This window comes from Magallana gigas, chromosome 7 (assembly GCF_963853765.1).
Source record: "Magallana gigas chromosome 7, xbMagGiga1.1, whole genome shotgun sequence".
In the NCBI taxonomy this organism is placed as follows: Eukaryota; Metazoa; Mollusca; class Bivalvia; order Ostreida; family Ostreidae; genus Magallana; species Magallana gigas.
In genome coordinates this window covers 3,079,996-3,100,602 of record NC_088859.1, presented here as the reverse complement: position 1 = coordinate 3,100,602, position 20,607 = coordinate 3,079,996, and the positions used below count along the sequence as shown (strand labels likewise).

The following is a 20,607-nucleotide window of genomic DNA, read 5'->3' as shown; positions in this document are numbered from 1 at the left end:
GTGTTGAATAAACAGAGACAAAGTTTTTCATAAAAAAATTGTTTATTCATCAATATGCAGAGTTGTGAAAGCAATTCAAATCTATCCGTTATCACTGTACATGTATTCACTTCCACACATACATATTATTGCCCACTCCTTATTTGACACATGCATAGTATAATTTGGACCAGCCTTACAATTAAAAAGTAAACACAATTATTCAGTTCACATAATCTCCAACACAGGGACTACTCTTTCATGGAAATAGTTTAATGTAATCTCATCCGATGCCAAGGTCCGGATTACTCTCCCCTGGCAGTTTTTCGTTGTGTTTGTTACTCTTGTCTTGGGAGAGACAGCCCTTAAAGGAATTCAATCTTACGTCAATCTCTCCATCTTCCAGCTGAAAATCAGTCAACAGTTTTATTGACAAACGTCTTAATGTTGAAATAAAACAAAATCTAATTTTACAAAATGTTTTCAGTACATGTATTGTGTCATAACAACACTTCAACTTTTACAAATAAGTTTAGGTAAATGCTGTGGCACCATCTTGCCATGCATATACATTGTAAGCAACATTGGATATTTAGGTAGATTACCGGTACTGTAAACCAACTTTTATTGGCGACTTTATTTTTGAGATTTACAGAATATAAACTGGTTTTGGCGACAAATTTTCGCAATGAAAATGCAAGATATCAGAACATTTTAACTAGGGATCTTTGAAAACTGATTCATGACAAGAAATATTTGCAAACTATAGCGAACCTTGAGAATATTTCTCGCATGCAAATAACAGAAAAATTGCTTTACAGTATCAATGAATATTAAAAGATTTGACTGCAGTGTTACTGTTCATCAAATGATTCAACATGCAAACTACCGGTATGGCATACTTTATGTTTTGGCATGTAATGTACAATCACTTATAATGAACAAACAGGAATTTGTAAAAAAAAAAACTATATTCCATCAATGGAATTCATTTCACATAACATCCATGGAATAGTTTACCTGAATGTTTTTAAAACAAATTACCCTGGTAAATTACTACCGGTGTTGGCTTTATTGGAATGAATATGCACTGTCTTTATAACATGAGGTATAAAGTGTCTTACCGGGTCCACTGCGTACAGTTCGTTGTAGCAGAACTCTGAGATACACTTCCTGACACAGGCACTCTGCTCTGCCCCGTACTTGGCCAGACATTCTGGTCTGGTGTCACACAGAGCCTTGGCATTCTTATATTTCCGGTCCTAAGGGATCAAAAATCTTTTTTCTTTACATGTATATACTGATTAAAATTGACCTGCCATGAGTTTGTTACTGTCGATTGAAAAATAATTTAATTGCTTAGTCAAGTAAGACTATAGAAGATCACTTACATCTCGTTTTTTCCTGTATGTGTATTGCTTATAGTCATAGTATTTCCTGCTCTCAACAAACTCTGTGACGAAAAGGACCAAGGCCAAAACCAGCCATATTTCTTCTATCCTCATCTACAAAGGAAGCAACAAGAATTCACTAAAAGAACAGTATTCTGGCATGCCAATAAATAAGTTGCATGTTAACATAAATAAGTAGCATGTCAACATAAATACCGGTACCTTGCATCTTGCATGTTGGAAGTCACATGTGTGAATGTGCCACCATACTGCTTTTTTTATACTAAATTTGATGTGGCAAATGATGCAATGTATTTATTATCAATTAATACAGTACAAACTATACTCTGTCCCAAGTTTTTGCTTCCACCACTTTTTGCTTGATATTTCTATAATCATGAATATCATTGTGCTCTAACTACGTTCATCCATGCACTAATATAAAAATTGTCTGATTTGAAATGCCCCCTCTACTGCTTCAGGCTGCAATACACAACCCAAAATAGAAAGTCTTACGGGGATTGAGCATTGCATCAGCCATGAAAAAGCCAAGATAATAACATTGAAAAATTATGCAAGATATTCTGAGTGAGTTGAGATGTAAACATTTCCATTAAAAATCTCCGTAAGAAATTTGTTTTCTTTCCTATGAAGTGAACTTTTATGCAAGAAAAATGGTAATGTGTCAATGAAGATATATCTTGGATATTTTTCCTCCTCACGATTTCAACTGTATTTCTTTCACAGGTATGTGTGTTCTTATTAAAATTCATCAAAAAGTGATGCAAACAATAACTTGGAACAGACTATAGAGTACAAAATTAAGAGCATGTCAATTCATGTCACAAATTCTGAACTGTACCACAGGGGCATCGTATCTGTTCTACATTCTATTACGTGTAGTATTTATACCGAGCGCAGCGAGAGGCGGGCGAAGCCCGCCTCGCGAAGCGAGGATTAATGGTAACACGTATATATAAGAAAATCAGTGAAAAATGAAAGTTGAATCAGGGGTACTAAGGCCAAAAAAAATTTCTTCCAGCCCTGGGCGCCGCCATCTTGGCAGCCATTTTGTTTTTAAAAAGTTAGTTCGATCATTGATTGATCAGTCCTTATCGAAGTTTGTTGCCCCTAAACTAGATTAAATAAGTTCCAGTGTTTCAGTAGAAGGTAATTCGAATTAAAAGAAATTAAAATGGAAACCAGATAATTTTCAATAGTACTTCAATCAAGAAACACGACATGTTCTATGTATGTCTTATCGAATTATCAGATGGAAAATAAAAACATTAAGGTCAAGGAACTGATCTTTTAGATACCGAATAAAGTATTCAAATTTATTACAGCGGCATTCATATGAATTAAATTGATAAACAATGAAAGAAGAAATAAAAAATAGTTCGGAATAACGTTACTCTCTTCGGCTATTTCCGAAGACAAAAATTTGAACGTTTTACGTCTGAAATATGACGTCACAATGTAGACTGAGCACGCGACGTTTAGTTAAACTTTGGCTAATGATTTGAGTAGGCAACCAGGCGGATCCTACTGTGTGCGTTTCAAATTAATTTTATTCTACAAAAATCAAACTGCACTGTGTTAAATCTGCGCTCGGTCCAACGGTCACACCGTTTACATATTATATATATGTCAATGTCACAGAGTGTAGAGCGGATACGATGCCCATGTGATTGTACTTTATCAATGGTCAGAACGCAAATCTTGGTAGCGGAATATTAACCATCGGTGTATTATAAAATGTAAACATATTGAAATCGAATTGAACCCTGTTGTCCCAGTGCTAAAAATTTGATTATAACTTCTTGGGCAACGTCCGTAGACCGTAGAAAACACCAATAAGAAACCGTCAGTTTTGTACCTTACAGCTGCCTTAGTCAAGAAAAATGTTTTTAAATTCTTAATCAAATATTTTCTTAAAGCATTAATCAAATATTTTTTAAAAGCAACATTGTATTTAAGTAATCTATTAGACTATTATAGAGGGCGAAGCCCTCTCACGGGCCCGAAGGGCCCGTGAGAGCGAAGCTCTCCCTATAGACAACACGTGTATATATGTCTAAAAATAGAAATTACACCCTATACCTATGAAGTTGAAAAACATTTCCAAGATGGAGGAAAAAAGAATAACTTCACGCGCAGTGACATCACCGGCGTCCATGTTGAATTTGAATCTCGTACTAACTTCACGTTTGGTGATAATTTATCAGCTTTGTTTAATGAGTGATAAGTACATTCAAACTTACCTAGTGTGTTCTTGAAAAATTAATTCCTAATTAAGAAAACAAATTTTCGTATTCTACAACTTTCAACAGTTGCATTAGATCCGATTAAATGAATTTCAGGACATCTGATTGGACAAAAAACGTGTCCCAACAGTGAAGCAGTTTTAATTCATTGCTATTAAATATAACATCATGTATTTGAATTAAATTTGCTTTCTGATTACTATATAAAAACACCAAAGACGATTTTTCCCCAACTTTCAATTTGAAATTTCATTTTTAGGTTTCATCTCAAATCGCAGCCTAACATACTCATACCCAGGTCATTTCGTACCCAGAATTTAAATTAATTATCAAAATAAATAAAAAAATAAGTTACGACCAATAACTAATTCAATATAAAACAAAAGATAATCAAAACTTAATTGTGTAGACATCCTAATCTTTGACAGACACATTGTAAAATATTTCCCCATTCTACATCACCCCCCCCCCCCCACCCCAAAATGTGTAAACCATTCGTATATGATTAAAAAATACAATAAATGTTCAAAGTACTCCCAAACCGCCACAAAAATAAAAGCAAATAGGGAGATTATTTCGAGTAATAAGCATTTTTTTTAAATACTTAAAAATTATTTATAATAGGAATTACTGATCTGCATTCACAATCACAAATATGCATTGAACACTAAATGTAAGACATTTGTCAGACAAACTCAGATTAAATTATACACCCCGGAATGTACAATATACATGAAGGACATCATTTGCACCTTATTATGTGAATTAGCTTGGGTACTATCTCAATTCTCTAGTTTTAATGCACAAATCAATCATTGAATGTTTAATAATTCAGTGTTTGGATGACAAATTTTAGTGAATTTAGGGACCAAAAATAATCTTAATATCTTTCCATACAAGTGAAATATTCTCAAGATAAATTGATTTTCTTATTTTAAAAAAATATACGTCATTACTCTTTAATTCATGTTTAATGCATACATTTGAAATAAGGGAGTAAAAAGTTAAAATACTTCATGCTTAGAAATTATCCAGAGATCTGCGATGTAGATACTACATGTAGCTGCAGCCAGGTATTATCCAATATATGTATAAATTACTTCAGACTAGACAATAAGACATCAAAATAATACACATGTATATTGATAGAATCAAAATAATTTTAACTGTCCCAAGATTTTTTGCTTCATTATTAGTTATTCATAAATATCCCTACCTTTGCTAGCCAAGGGACTGTGATCTCTAGGAGCGGTGCGGATCACAAACCCTTGGCATATGAAGAAGAAATATTTCAGTGTTCAAACAAAATTTATTTACATACCAGAATGAAAATTTGTTTACAGGTTTTTGTATTTGAATTTTCTCTCTCTCTCTCTCTCTCTCTCTCTCTCTCTCTGACTTGTTCGGCTGAAAAAGCGGCTGTTAAATAAAAATCTATGGAGATTTGTATTGCAAATGATAAATTTTTCTTTCCTGTGAAAATCTGAGTAAAAAAAAGATGTTTTAATGAAGGATTTCAATTGTATTTTTTTTCTATAACATTTTCAAAATGTGATGGAAACAGTAACCTGGGGCAGACTGTAGTCTATAGCATATCTGTAGTGCATATCTGGGCCGGGCTTGAACAAATTTAATAAGCAATAAGATTAGTGTCCAAACAAAACAATTTATGATGCCAGAGACGATTAAAAGGGCATCTAGTGATCTAGCCCCATTTATATTGGCTTCGCCCTCCAAACGGTTACACCGTAAAACATATTACCCATACAAGTTACCTCTTTTCACAGTAATCACTCAATGAATTCCGACTACATATTACTGGAAATAGAATACTGACACTAAAAAAAGAACCAAAGTCCGGATACGAATTTGGTGAAACATTAGAGAACTAGTACATGATTTACTTTTTTATAAATTTTAACGCAAAGCTTTTTTTAGGGTCTTCCGTTTCCGACGGAAGACCCTCTTGTTATTCTATTGTTTCTTTTCCTTATTATTATTTTATTTTTTATTTTTTTTCTGACTTTTTTCGAACGCTATTTCTCGTGAACTACTCGACCGATTTGCATGAAATTTACAGGACGTATTGAGCATCAAACGTACTTGATATTATAAAATTTCTGGCTGATGACGTCACTTCCGGTTTGAGATTTTGAGGATTTAGTAAATTTTTAAGGACCATTTTGTCCACGTAACTTCTCAAAAACTAATTGCGATAGAAATATGAAACTTTCAGGGATAGTAGATGAATGTTTGTAGATGATCCTATTTATTTTATATTTTGAAAAATGCGCAAGGCGGCGAAGCTCGCCCGAGCTCGAAAATTGGCACGAATTTTTTTCACGAAATTATCGCACATTTTCGGCCCTAGCTTTTTATGTGTAAATATTTTGTTAAGACATGTAATGCAAAAGTTGTTCAAATTAACTAGATCTTTTGTTTGATTTCAGAAAAAAGGGGCTGGCCCCTCAAATTAGGGGCCAAAAGGGCTCTAAAGTATTTTTGCAATATCTCTTTACTGAAAAATAATTTGTTATCAATTATAGAACCAAAAATGTTCATTGTACATCTGTTTATCTAAACAGTACCATGTCTAAGTCATATGTTACGTCATTAGGGGCTTTAAGGGGCCAAAAGTCCGAAATTTTGATCTTAAATATCTAGAAAAGGAGAAATATTTAAATAAGCATTATAGAACAAAAAATGCTTAAAATAATGTTCTTAACAATATGCTTCCTAAAAAAATTTTGTTGGTGGTCCCAGTAAGGATTTTAAGGGTCGGCCCCTAAAACACATTTGTTCAGATATCTTTAGAACGGTCAACAATTTCTGAACATTTGTTGAACAAAATGCGTTTATATTTACAAGACCTTTTATTTGATATCAAGAAAAAGGGGCTGGCCCCTCAAATAAGGGGCCAAGAGGGCTGTAAATTCTTTTTATAATAACTCTTTACTGAAAAATAATTTATTATCAATTATAGAACCAAAATTGTTCATTGTACATCTGTTTATCTATACGGTACCATATCTAAGTCATATGTTACGTAATTAGGGGTTTCAAGGGGCCAGAAGTCCAAAACTTTGATCTTTAATATCTAGAAAAGGAGAAATATTTTGATAAGCATTATAGAACAAAAAATGCTTAAAATAATGTTCTTAACGATATGGTATCTAAATCATTTATGTTGGTGGCCCTGGTAAGGAGTTTAAGGGTCGGCCCCTAAAACACAATTGTTCGGATATCTCTAGAACGGTCAACAATTCGTGAATACATGTAGAACAAAATATGTTTATATTTACAAGACCTTTCATTTGATATCAAGAAAAAGGGACTGGCCCCTCAAATAAGGGGCCAAGAGGGCTGTAAATTCTCTTAACTGAAAAATAATTTGTTATCAATTATAGAACCAAAAATGTTCATTGTACATCTGTTTATCTATACGGTACCATACATATGTCATATGATACGTAATTAGGGGTTTCAAGGGGCCATATGTCCAAAACTTTGATCATTAATATCTAGAAAAGGAGAAATATTTTGATAAGCATTATAGAACAAAAAATGCTTAAAATAATGTTCTTAACGATATGGTATCTAAAACATTTATGTTGGTGGCCCTGGTAAGGAGTTTAAGGGTCAGCCCCTAAAACACAATTGTTCGGATATCTCTAGAACGGTCAACAATTCGTGAATACATGTAGAACAAAATATGTTTATATTTACAAGACCTTTCATTTGATATCAAGAAAAAAGGAGTGACCCCTCAAATAAGGGGCCAAAGGGGCTACGAAGACTTTTCATAATAATTTATTTTTTGCGATAATTTGTTATTAATCATAATAACAGAAAATAAGAGCTTATTATTCATAATTCAAAACTGAAATCCGTTCTAAAATCGGAAATGCAATACAGAGATATAGGGGTTTAAAAATTGATTTTTCCGGACATTTTGATTCCACATTCTTGGTTAAGAAAATAGTTTTATGTTCAGACTTAAATTAACTCGTACCTAAAATTATCGATAATTGTTGAATCGTACTTTTACACATTCGGATTTGTATTTGCTAAGTCGTTCTTGAAATCGATAAGCTTTGTTAATTCGTACTTGGAATCATTCGGATTTTGTTAATTCGTACCAAGAATAAATCGATTTTTTTCGTCTTAGTTTCTTATGTTGGTTTAAGAACCCTGCTTTTTACAGGAACTTCTAGCTTTACTTTCGACATTACCGGGAGACCCACTCGTTGCTTTGCAACGAGCATTGCTCTAGTTTAAACTTCAGATTTTTATGAAAGTGTTATTCCACCAATTTTTTTTTTGTTATTACCGGTAAAAAATCTTCGTGATTTTATTTAACATGTCCTACGTTGTTAAAAGATGGTAATATCTGCATAAGTTTTATTTTGTAGGACTGTTAATTTCTATTACTAAACGGTTCATGTTTAATTTATAAAACCCATCTGTTATCTCTTTGTAGTCCAGCAAAGAAGAAATTTAAATAATTTTTCACAAAGAAATAATTTGTGTTAGAATATCTGAATCCAACAATTTAGGGACAAATTGTCTCAATACATTGGACCGCATTTTGTGCCTTTATATACATGTACATCGCTAGTCAGGTGCTCTACCAACTGAGCTATCTGGCGCCGGTATTCGAACCGGTCTGACCGTCACACTAGTACATGTACTTATTTAACTAACTGTATAGCAAATGACTAAGAGTAAAACTGTAACATAAATAGAGCATAGTTTATTACATGCATTGTACATTACAGTAAAAGTCAAACGGAGAAAATAAAAAATTCTGTTTCATTCCAATTGACATTGATACATGAATCAAAACTTCACATCCTTGCAAAATATTAAACTTAACAAATCATTATACACTTCATTATAACAGCCACTCTGAACACAATGGTGGAATCTTTTTGAGAATGTCAGCTTTAGTCGGCCAGATATCTGATACTATCCCCTCATTCCAAACGCGAGCGCTTTGCCGCCTGTTGTTTCTTCTTTGAGTTGTGATTGTTTTCTTTGTCTGCCACGATGTTACTCACTGAAGTCGATCGACCATGCTGTACATACCGTGTTACCGTGGAAACACCATCCACAAATTTTGTCTTAAATAACACATTGGCATTATTAAACATACCATCCTTCAGGGAAACCACAATGAACTGCAAGAGAAACAAATCTATACTGAGACCGATATTTATAAAATGCTAAATGTACCTACAGTGTATATGTATTTGACAGGTAAAAATAAATTGCCTCTTTCATGTCATTCATGCCTTCAACTGTTCTGTTAATCAACAGTACTTCCTTACCTGTTAGTGTTCGAGTGAGACTTCTATTAATCAACAGTATTTCCTTACCTGTGAGTGTTTGAAGTGAGACTTGATCATCTGTCCAATGTTCTGAGTGTGTGATATATCTAAGGCTGCATCCACCTCATCCAGGATGTACAGGGGGGCAGGCTTAAACAACAGCATGGCCAGGATCAAAGACAGGGCAATCAGCGACCTAAACACAAAACAGAATAATCCATGACTTCATACTGGTATCATTGCTAACATCATTACAAATTTTTGAAATTTACAATAACAAACATACATGTAAGAGCTATACTAATAACAAACAAACACAGAACCCCAGACTGACCTCTGACCCCCACTGAGTTCACTGAGTGACTCCTTCCACACGTCACCAAACCCGACCCTGACCTCCAGACCGTCTAGGGCAGACTGACCCTCAGGGGGAGACAACTTGGCCCGAGCTCCTGGCAGCAGAGTGGAGAATATTGAACTAAAGTCCTGAAATTAAAAATTTGATTTGTTTAACTCAACATGAACCCCCTTAGTCATTGTTCATTAAGGAAAATAACAACTTGTAGTGAAATTCCCCTGGTATAAGGAAAATTTCCCTGTGTGGGGCCCCTCTGACCTTGTTGACCTGTTCCCAGGCCTTGGTCAGTGCCTCGTTCTTCTTCTGGTCCAGCTCCTCAATCACCGCCGCAATCTTCGTTTTGTCATTTAGCACAATCTTCCTCTTTTTCATCAAGTCAGCATACTGTCAATTCACATCATTATACATTGTTTAATTATCAATTATTTCATAATCTCGATTGTGTTAAACCATTGTTTCTAAACTAATGAATAACAATTTTACATCTAATATCTACTCCTTTTTTCAATTCTGCTGTTGATCTACTATGTTAGACATAAATATTTTTTGATATTGGATTATCGATGTTTTAACCAATATACATGTTCATGTACAACTACATTCATGTTACCTGTTCCTAAAAGATTAACCTGTTCCTAAGAGATATACATTGACTTACCTGTTCCTCTGCCTTGCCCAGCATGTTCATGGCCCTCATGTTGACACTCTTTGACAGTTTGTCTTTAGATTCCTGTAGCTTCCCTATCTTCTTCTCCGCTACTTTAGGGTCATTTGCCTGAAAGTCATATGCTGTGTTCGGGTGTCCAAAATATTTCTTTTCATCGATGATCCAGTCATAGTTCTTTAGAAGACTTTCCACCTAAAGTACAGAGCACCAAAGTTAACATCAGCAAATAATTTGTTTATATTAATTCCCTTTTAAATAAAACATTGTGAATAAGATAAAAATTTAAAATGTCCATTTGATAGTAAAAAAATAAAATTAACCACAAATGCACAGTATGTATTTGATACCCCCATCTCCCCCCTAAATATATATTCATATAAATATATATTATTTTAGCATAAATGGATAGTGTAAACTATGTAAATAGTAAACAAAGTTATGATGCATGACAAACACCTGTACCAGAACACTACAGGTAAAGTCCTACCTCTCTGGCTGCCGACTTGGAGTCGTTCTGGAACTTGGAGATTTTGTGCTCCAGTTCCTGGATTTTGAGCTGAGAGCTGTGGTTCTCTTTCTGTAGGTCCTTCTGTTCCCCGATCCTCTGGGAGATGTCCTTGTTACAGGCCTTCAACAGGTCCTTCTGTTTGTTCAGGGCCTCCTGTGCTTCCTTCACCTCAGTCTAAAAAGGTCAAGGCCAGTAAATGTCAAGGCATACAAGTTTATATAGTCCATTTACCCCAAAAGAACCAATAGTATTGACAACACATTTCATTTATGGATATGTAAAATAATAAGCATGATCAATAAGGACCAGATTCATATGCAAGTTAAATCAAGTTGCCTAATCTAATAAAAATAAAATTCTTCTCCAAAATTCTTATAGCTTTGTTTGACACCCATTCTATGCTTTGATGTGCCTTGATCTGTACCTTTGTTGTCTGGGATTTGTCTGCAAGGTCCTTGATCTGCTCTTCAAACTGAGCGATTGTCTCCTCCACGGTCTTTATCTGCTCCTCGTACGTCTCCACCTCTTTCTGTAGCTCCTCCATCTCCAACTTCAGACTCTCTGTTTCCTGCGCATAAAAACAAATTGCCATCTAATTAAGAAGTCTTCAATTTAAATGCACACTGTATATTTACATACAGTCAAACCTTTCAATCTAAAAACTTTCATGTTCCTGTGAAAAAACCTTTTGGATATTGTATTTTAAATAAACAAACAGTGGTTGCCACTTTCAACTTACTTTGACATACAAAATTATCCATGTAATTCAAGATAAAGAATGATCACATGTATGCTGTCAGGAATCTCCAGAATGAGGTATTTACCTGGTATTTTTCCTTCATCTTGCGACCGGACTCCTCCATCTTTTTCTTACTCTTGGTCACCTCTCCCTCCGCCTCCTTTAACTCCTTCTCCCTCACCGCCTTGGCATTTTTTATCTTGTCCTCCAAGTCTTTGGATTTCTTAGACATCTTTTTCTGAGTTTCTTCAGCTTTCTTCAAAACTCCTTCCTGTTCCTCTGCAAAGAAAATTAAGATACATGTAATTGTTTTGAATTAAAACTTTCATCAAAATTGCCAAGAGAAAGTATCAAGAAATCAAGCAACAGAAAGATTAAGCTTATTTTCTCTAAACAAAAAGCATTACCTATGAACTGTTATATTTATGGGTTATGGGCAGAAAGTACCTATGAATTGTTATATGAACTAAATTTATACAAGAAGTTGGTACCTATGGACTGTTTCAGTGCCTCTATGTCCTCGAGCTGTTGATGGTGGGAACCTTGTTCAAGGCGAGCTTTCAGAAGTTCCGCTTCCTGGACCTTCAGATCATATTTCTGCTTGAAAGTTGTGTACCTGAAACACAGTAAAGTTATACAGAATTAAACCACTGTCATCACTGCAAAAAGAATACATTACATCCATATACATGTAATTTAAAGCATTAATCCATGTAAAGAAATTGAAGCTTACACAGAAATACACTGTAATTATACTTCAATACTGTAAATATGTAGCTTGTTTATAAGCATATATAAACTTACTTCTCTGCTACATGTTTGAGTGAGTTTAGTTCCTTCTCCACTTCATGTAGCTTAGTTTGTTTTTCTTTTAGCTTGGACTCCACCTCAGTAAACTCAGAAAGCTTCTCAAGGATTGAGTTAGTATGGGCTCTGGCACCTACATGTATCAAAAAATATTTATTTATCATAAAAACAGTAGCGCTAATTGCAATATCCCATCTCATAACTTTCTCTTTGAATTGATGATCAACATGTTGATGTACAATGTTGTGTTAGTTGGCTAGTAACACATTGATAAATAGTGTTGTGTGAGCTGTCTACTCACACACTGATGAATAGTGTTGTGTGAGCTCACTATTAACACATTGATGTTCAGTGTTGTGCTAGCTTTCTATTAATACATTGATTTACAGGGCTTCGTTAGCTGATGATCAATATGTTGTTATGCAGTGCTATGATATGCAGTGCTATGTTACAATGTAGTTGATTATCAGTAAGTAGATGTACACTGTACCTCCTGTCAAGGTTCCTGCTGGATCGAAGGAGTCGCCTTCCATAGTCACTGACTTCTTCATGATCTTATCGTCGAATGTCACCTTCTTGGCACTGTTCATGTCGGAGCATACAAACACTGAGCCAAATACAAACTCCATAGCGGCCTTTAAGTCCTTCTCGTATCCAATCAGAGAGAGGGCAGTGTTGACATTTTTCTTACCGACCTGTTGTCAAAAAGTTTTCCTTAAAACCTAAATTTATTTCTTTTTAACATCTTCAATTAATTTTTAAATTATTTTACTTTACTTCATAAAAGTTCTATGTAAAAAACCATCCTCTAAATTTTTTTCATTACACTACAACATCAAAATGCATTGTACGTAAAGCATTACATGTATGTACGAAAATGTATGAAAGGCATCCTATATACATACCAGGTCCTCGGCTCTCCGTACAACGTCCGGGGCGATACTGCGGGCTGCGATCTTATTGAGGGGGATGATGGTGTACCGTCTCCTCAGCTCTCCCTTCTGGATCAGTTTCTTCCCTGTCACCTCTGTGTCCACAACCACATTGTACAGCTATCAAACACAAAACAAATCTTGTAAATAACTCGGTACAAAGCCAAACACACAGAGAGGGAGAGAGAATGAACATCTCAGTGACAATTCTTAATTCTCTCACCTTTCCACCAGCAGAAACTTCCAAAGCTGTTGCCATTTTGACATCTTTGATCTTTATGAGTTTACACACAAGGCCATGGACTTTACTTCTATCAAAATTTTTCTCAGGGTCTTTGTAGTCAAATTGAAGTTGAGGAAATCTAAAAGAAAAGTGAGTTTTACCTTTATATAGTACAATGTACATTAATTTCAAACAGAATTTGAGAACACTGAATTTTTTGCAGAAGAACCTACCACCAGTAACACTAATACAATCATTTATGTGAATTGTGACCTTTTCAGTCTGCAACAAATTACCTGGCCTCAAGAGTCTCCAGATGTTCCTGCAGTTTGTGAACCTCCTGTGAGAGGGTCCTTCTTTCTGCAGCCAGCACCTCATCCCTTCCCTCCTCAAAACCTAACTTGTTCATCTCAGCCTAAAACACAAATCAATAACAAATTTCACAATCATACCAGCAGGCAATATTTCTTGAAATTATCAGTTTTTCCAGTTAGAAATAGCTCCAATTTTTTACCAAACACTTTGGGAACAAATACAAACCTCTAGAGCTTTCATGTTTTTCTGTATGTCATCAAAAGCACTCTTGTCTTTCTGATATCCTTGTTCTGTCTTCTTTAGATCTGACTGTTTCTTCTTAATCTCTTGCTGTGCATGTTTCAGTCTGAAAACAGTATTAATTCAACATCTCAAAATTAGCCTGACATATTTAAAAAAAACATGTTTAACTGTTTTAAAATCTTGTTGGAAGTAAGAGAACAATGTTAATGTTAAAAATCAATCTTTTCTTACTTCATTTGTGCCTGCTTAGTTTCTGTTTCAGCTACACTGATCTCATTTTTAGCAGCTGAAAGATAAAGAAGAAACATTATTTTTTACTAATAAAGTCAAAAGCTGTTAAGTTTACATCAATGAATACAAATGTCACAAAGGTTTCACCACATTTTTTCAGTGGGTATACTTACTCATGAGCTGGTCATTGAGGGAGGCTGCCTCTCCATCTGTGTTACTGGACAGCCCGGCACTGACCGCCTGGTAGTGTTTCTGGGCCGAATCGTGGTTGGCCTGGTCTGTTGTACTCTGAGCCTGGAGCTTCTCAAGCTCCTGACCTAATTTACTCATATCTTTCTCTTTACTGACCAAAGCTTTCTTATTCTACAATTCAAAAGAAATGTTTAATTTATTTTCTTCAAATAGTAACATTCTCCAAAACTATTTGATTCTGTTTAATCTAAAGACCTCATTGGGATTCAGAATCAAGAAACCTACATCTTGGATGTTTTTGGCGAGTTCCTTTTTCTTTTTGTTCTCAGCCTTTAGTCCCTCCTTTTTGACGTCCACAGCACTCTGAGCCACAGCTTCTACTTTCTGTTTGTCAGCAAGAGCTGCCTCCAGCTTCTGCATGACACTGCCTGACTCCTGGTCTCTCTTGTTTTCTAAGTCTTTTATCACTCCATCAAGTTCTTTAACTTTTTCTTCAATCTGTCAAAACCCAAAAAACTTCTTTACAATTATAATCAAATCATTCACACCATTTCCTTCAAACAGCTTGAGTTGGGGATTTTTACTTTACATCAAAATCTAAACACACCTCTGTCATCCTCGCTTTCAGTTTTTTTATGACTTCCTGCATCTCAAGTAATTCTTCAGCACTTTTCTTCTTTCTTTCCTGTAACATGTAAATTTACATGTATATCATTATCGATAACAATATCCTTTCCATATAATTTTCATTGCAAATTTTTTTGATGATTAATTTATAAGTACATATAAATATATAACTCTATTTTATGAACATTTTATTTGTAAAACTACATCAAACCTCTGCACAAACAAACTGGTAGGCGATGTACAACTTATTAAGGTGTTCAAGTTCTCGAATGATCTTCTGATATTCCAAGTAGGAGGACCTTTCCTCCCTAAGCTTTGATAGTGTAGGTGTAATATCTTCCTTTAAAACCTATAAAAGACATATCAAATCATTGCATGTGTAAACCAATAAAAGACCAATCAACAAACAGTTTCAAATCAATCATTATGTACCATGTCAATTTCCCTGAGTTTGGCATCCTTCTTTTCAATTGTCCTTTGAGCAGCTTCCTTCTTACTTTCATAGAGACGAGTACCAGCTGCTTCCTCAATCATTGACAAGATCTAAAAGGAAAATCATACACATATATGTAAATTGCAATGCTTTTTTAGCCTTTCCTGGCCTTTTTGTTGTTGCTGCAAAATAGATAAATTTCTTTTCTAAATCCTAAAATACATGCAAATTATTATCATGAGAAAGAGACAAACACTTTCTAAAATACCTCTGGTGGTTTCATGTTAAGGACTTTTGTTATTCTTCCCTGCATGATGAGGAAATGCGGGTTGTTAACATTGAGCTGTACAGATCGGAACAGATCTTGGACTCTGGTGTTGTTGGCATTACTTCCATTGATCAAATACTTGTTTCTTCCTCCAATGACAACCTTTAAAAAAAACTTCATTCTATAAGGTATTTCCATTTCTAAATTAAAAACAAATAACTTTTCAAGTACATGTAGTATTTTTACTATTATAAAGAAAATTTTGAATAAAAACATTTCATTCTGACATCATTCCAAATCAATTATGACCTATTTTTAAATTTCTTTCATTATTTTGCATTTCTTACATGAAAAAGTAACTTCTTGTCTCAGTTTGTCCATTAAGTCAAATACATTGCAAGATTAAATATATGAGCATTCTTCAGTTTCACAGAGTTCATACATAAAATAAACATTCTGCATTTACTATCAGTATCTTAAGATGATGGCCTTCAAGATTGATAAGAATAAAGTGTGTAATTGGAATTTTTCTTCAAAATACCTGGCGTGTGATAGTGATCTCATCGTACTGTTCATAACCAAGGGGACTTTGTTTTTTGTCAGCATTGTCAAATGTGATGCTGACAGTAGCCTTTGTGATGCCAGCTTGACCATTCTTGTACACAAGCTCCTGTAGATTTGTTGCCCTCACCTAAATTAGACACATCTCATGTCAAAAACATATAGATGATTACTCTGCTTTCTGTATACTTTTAAGTTTCATTAAATTCAAGCATAAACTGTTAGTCAACATTCTGACACTATTCAAAACAAAAATATTATATTCAAACGAGACATACTCAACTGCCAGTTGAACTACATTTGAAATCTTTACTCTAAAATCATTAAATCGATACATCTTCTTTCCTTACATGAGATAAATTGGTGATTCCCAGAAGAAAACAAATTGAGTCTAGAATGTTAGATTTCCCACTTCCGTTGAGACCTGTTATGGCGTTGAAGAGCGGGTCGAATCCAATTATTTCTGTTCTTTGTGCATATGACTTAAAGCCATCAATGACCATTGATTTAATGAACATTGTCGGCAAATACGATCATCACCAAAATAATAACAAGTTTACTTAAATATGGCGCGCAACGGTACGCATGCGCGGTGAACCGTTTATTGATATATCGTACGAATAATATTCGTAAGGGTTAGAACGATTCAATATTGGCCAACATTTAATCACAAAAAATCGATATTGTAACAATCGCATATTTTCAACAAGTTGTGAATTTCCATGAAAATTATTATTTTTATTTTTTATCAATAGGACCATAAGGTAGAGACAGAGTTTAATTAATATATTAATTCAATTCAATTTATTGACAAAAACCACATGTGGCGCAAGTCATACATAGAGTAGCCTATACAAATAAAATTATTGTTCATAGATTTTCTTACGTTAAATGCATCACTTATGAAGTTACCAATATTTCTTGTTGTTTTAACATCTGCTGGGTTGAGGACTTTATAAGATGTACATACGTTATCAGTAAAAAGTGAAAAATATATATATTCACCTCGTAGTTGTTTATTTATAAAGAGGACATACTTGTACAAATAACAAAAATGATTTTCATTGCCAACATCTATCTGTAATTTGTGTTCACTTATTCTTAACTGAGTCAAAAAATGAACGAATCTTCTTGGAAAATTGGGAAAAAATTAAAAGTATGGTTTAATTTCAAGCTTGTTTAGATTTTGTGTACTTATTACTTGGCTGTAGAATGACAATTTTCCATTGCCTTTTTCTTTTATATTTTCATAGCATTGAATGATATATTTTTCACGTCGTCGTGTCAATAATTGCCGTCAGGTGAGCAGACAATTGAATTTTTAAAACTGGTTATCATATAGACTGTTGAGATGAGCCTTGAAAATATAACCTTTGAAGAATAGCTCTTAAAAGTTTGCTTTTTAATTAACAATAGAACTTTAGTGTTGAATAATTGTAAAATATGGTGTTTTAACACCATGTATGGAATATATTTTTAAACCGATAACAGAGAAATCAATGTTTGGAAACTACTTATGTAAATTACATGTAAATTCATATATACACAGAGATTCGGATGTTGCAGTTAGAGGCGTTTAAAGATAACCGAATGGGAAACACAGTAAAATGTAAATATAATACTTTTTTTTAAATTATTTTCCATATCATTTATAAATGCTGTATTAACATGTGAACCAATAACTTGATATTATCGAGGAAGCTAATGAATTCATAAATTCAAAATTCATCAAGGATTTTGATCAGGAAATAATCTCTGATTGATCTCTGAAATAAGGGTATGAACAATGCACCTATACTGGTATCAACAACAATTAAAAATAATCAAAATATTTGATGATGTTTTAACAGGATACCCAACTATCTAATCAAATGAAAGAAATCGACGGAACCACGGGTTTTCTATTGTTATACTGCTTTCAACATTTACACAAGATTTGTAACAATATTCATTGACAGTGCTTTAAGAGAAATTTACCGGTATTTAAACATCATCTGGAAACCCATGGCCAAATACAATATGTCTCACTGTCATTTGTTTCTTATTAGGCCATTACAAGTTTTTTCTTTGTTTAGCGTCCACCCAAAACTCAAAAATCTATCTTTCTATCAGGAAAAACCCCACAAACCTTAGAAAAAAACACAACTTTAAAAGTTCAACAAAATAAAATTTGAAATATTTTCTTCATTTTGTAACAAAAATAACAAATACCTACTATATGATTTCCATTTTGAATGTTGTTATATTTTATTTCTGATCTGGATTTAAAAATTCGATCCTGAGCCCGACATATGAAAAAGCGATCTAATTTTATGAACAATTGTGGTTTTTGTTATTTTTACATCTCAAAACCAATCCGTCCGCGGACGCTAAACATAGAAAAAACTTGGAATGGCCTTATGTATGTGAAGGTATGTATTATACCAGGTACATATACACCTAAGCAAAAAGCAAAAACAAAATAAAACAAAAGAAAAAGCCTGCCCTACAAGAGGGGGGGGGGGTAATTTTTTATGTGCGAGTTTAAATCAGTTTTACATGTAGTTTTGAACAAAAAGTGCCCAATCCCTGATGTTGCGTGTCTGCATTTACTGCTGTGGTAAAAGTAACGCATTTTTTAATCTGATCCCTTATGTAGGAGCCGAATTCTTTTCAAGTGAATTATAATAGTTCAAACCATGAGATCGTTTACGCTATCAAAATGCTAATTCACATAAATAATGACAGAAACGGTCCTTTTCAAAGTCTGTTTTAAGAGGCAGGCACGTAGCATCAGGGGGGGCCAGGGGGGGCCTGGCCCCCCCACTTTTTCTCGCAGCAACAAATATTTTAAAATTTACATATAAAAAAATGAATTATAATGGAGTTGGCCCCCCCACTTTTTTGGAAGTTAGTAAAAAATTGATATGAAAATAAGGAAACGAGTAGTCAAATTGAAGTTACCCCCCCCCCCCCCCCCACGGATTAGGAATTTCATGATTTGGAGAAAAAAAAATTTTGGTAGGGAAGAATTTTTTTGGAATCATAGTTGAGTCTACCCCCCCCCCCCCCACGGATTAGGATTTTGAAGATTTTTGGAAACTTTAAATTTCCCTTTTTTTTTTTGCTTGTCAAGATTTTTTGGATGGTTCTGGCCCCCCCACTTTCAAAAACGATGCTACGTGCCTGAGAGGTATATAAGACATATTTTCAATGACATACCGATGTCTGATTTGGTTTAAACGTGAATTAATAAACGTCGTGATGATATATCATTAATATTGTGCTTGCTGGGACCGGGGGTGTATCAATCTTTATTACAACTCCTATCTTAACTTTAATAAAATTTCTGCTTTCTTTTTAAGTGTTTTATTTACGTTTTTGAACACAGGCTAAAAAGTGCGAAAAGTTCGTAATAACGTCATTCTCTTTTTAAAATGTTCAGAAGGCGCTTTAATGCAAACAAGAGGCCCATGGGTCACATCACTCACCTAAGCAGCAATGTAAAACTATAAACTGCACGAGGTTGATTTACATTTATTTTTACAAATTATAGCACAAAATTACTGTAAACATTTTAACAATTTAAATGATAATTTCTCTCCCATTTCCAAATCCAGCTGAATGACTGGAATGGCCATCGTTGAAAAACTTCGAACTTTTGTATATGCCTTTTCTTCCATAAATGTATTGCTTTCCAACACTCTGAAATATTTTTTATCATATATTTCTCTATTGAAATTTAGATCCATATCGTTATTTCTTTCTGACAAATTAAAGAAATAAGATGTGAAACACATTCCAATTTAATTAGAAGTACATTGTTTACGTTCCTGGATTTCTCTCTACCCCATTGGGTGAACATAGTTTAGATATAAACATATGTTGTTTTTTTTAACGGTAATGCATTTCTTCGCACTTCGCCTAAAACGACGTTATCATTCATGAAGCATTACTTACTTTATCACGGCATTCTTTAATTAAACGCTCAGTTTTGAAAAGGTGTTTTCTCTTTATTTTATCCTTTAAAAAAAATCAAAATTTTGCTAAGTTATTTGGGTGGGGTGGGGGGGGGGGGTAGTTTTTTTTATCTTCAGCCATTATGTACCATAGCTGCAATAATGTAGCCTTCTTTGATTAAAAAAATAATAATCTGGCCGGCGTTTCTCTCAGCTTCCAGCTAATATATGATTTGTTAACAAATATACTATATATGTAATTATATTATGATATTATCCGTATACACACCTTTTAGCATGATTTTTTTTCAAGTGAACTGTCTTGTTTCATGCACCATAAAAGTTAATTGTCTATTCAAATCTTAATACATTTGTATTACATAATGTCAGTACCATTCAAAGGCCTAACGTTACTGATAGTTAATTTTACAATGTATGACGGTTTCGACTTCCCACATGCTTAAAAACACCGATTTCTAAATTCTTAAGCAAGCACTTGAATCCAGTAGATTCAATATGAACAACCTCGTTGAAATTAATGAGCAATATAAACCCATTCTTTGGTTGTCGCACATCTCCCTTGGCAAAGCAAACACAC

General features: G+C 34.1%; 2 protein-coding genes across 3 annotated transcripts; both read right to left on the bottom strand.

Annotated features, from left to right (window-relative positions):
* Positions 1 to 23: 23 nt before the first annotated feature.
* On the bottom strand, positions 24 to 5,521 carry LOC105325872 (uncharacterized). Of its 2 annotated transcripts, XM_034455603.2 has the most exons (5): positions 2,233 to 2,258; positions 1,593 to 1,653; positions 1,371 to 1,484; positions 1,104 to 1,241; positions 24 to 385 (listed from the first exon to the last, which is right to left on the bottom strand). In XM_034455603.2, the coding sequence occupies exons 1-5, from the start codon at positions 2,241 to 2,243 to the stop codon at positions 263 to 265; spliced, it is 447 nt and encodes a 148-aa protein (XP_034311494.2). In that variant the 5' UTR covers positions 2,244 to 2,258; the 3' UTR covers positions 24 to 262. The 2 variants fall into 2 exon arrangements, with proteins under 2 accessions (XP_034311494.2, XP_019921688.2); XM_020066129.3 differs by lacking the exons at positions 1,593 to 1,653; positions 2,233 to 2,258 and adding an exon at positions 5,413 to 5,521.
* Positions 5,522 to 8,374: 2,853 nt separating this feature from the next.
* On the bottom strand, positions 8,375 to 16,658 carry LOC105325871 (structural maintenance of chromosomes protein 2). The gene is made up of 24 exons (XM_011425603.4): positions 16,422 to 16,658; positions 16,052 to 16,201; positions 15,511 to 15,672; positions 15,242 to 15,352; positions 15,021 to 15,158; positions 14,790 to 14,867; positions 14,468 to 14,680; positions 14,164 to 14,353; positions 13,991 to 14,045; positions 13,742 to 13,862; positions 13,498 to 13,616; positions 13,202 to 13,340; positions 12,952 to 13,098; positions 12,537 to 12,741; positions 12,044 to 12,179; positions 11,731 to 11,855; positions 11,325 to 11,518; positions 10,925 to 11,068; positions 10,480 to 10,674; positions 9,984 to 10,184; positions 9,584 to 9,709; positions 9,302 to 9,453; positions 9,016 to 9,163; positions 8,375 to 8,817 (listed from the first exon to the last, which is right to left on the bottom strand). Exons 1-24 carry the CDS (start codon positions 16,587 to 16,589, stop codon positions 8,614 to 8,616), a joined length of 3,621 nt encoding a protein of 1,206 aa, XP_011423905.2. The 5' UTR covers positions 16,590 to 16,658; the 3' UTR covers positions 8,375 to 8,613.
* Positions 16,659 to 20,607: the final 3,949 nt, after the last annotated feature.

Excerpts from the sequence above, each read along its gene's own strand:
- LOC105325872 (XM_034455603.2), bottom strand. Across the intron at positions 1,485-1,592 it reads TCCAACATGCAAGATGCAAG|ATGAGGATAGAAGAAATATG; the intron begins GTACCGGTATTT and ends CTTCCTTTGTAG. Across the intron at positions 386-1,103 it reads AACTGTACGCAGTGGACCCG|CTGGAAGATGGAGAGATTGA; the intron begins GTAAGACACTTT and ends ACTGATTTTCAG.
- LOC105325871 (XM_011425603.4), bottom strand. The coding sequence starts at position 16,589 with ATGTTCATTAAATCAATGGTCATTGATGGCTTTAAGTCATATGCACAA. Across the intron at positions 15,353-15,510 it reads TTAACATGAAACCACCAGAG|ATCTTGTCAATGATTGAGGA; the intron begins GTATTTTAGAAA and ends TTTTCCTTTTAG. Across the intron at positions 14,046-14,163 it reads CCTCAATGACCAGCTCATGA|CTGCTAAAAATGAGATCAGT; the intron begins GTAAGTATACCC and ends TTTATCTTTCAG.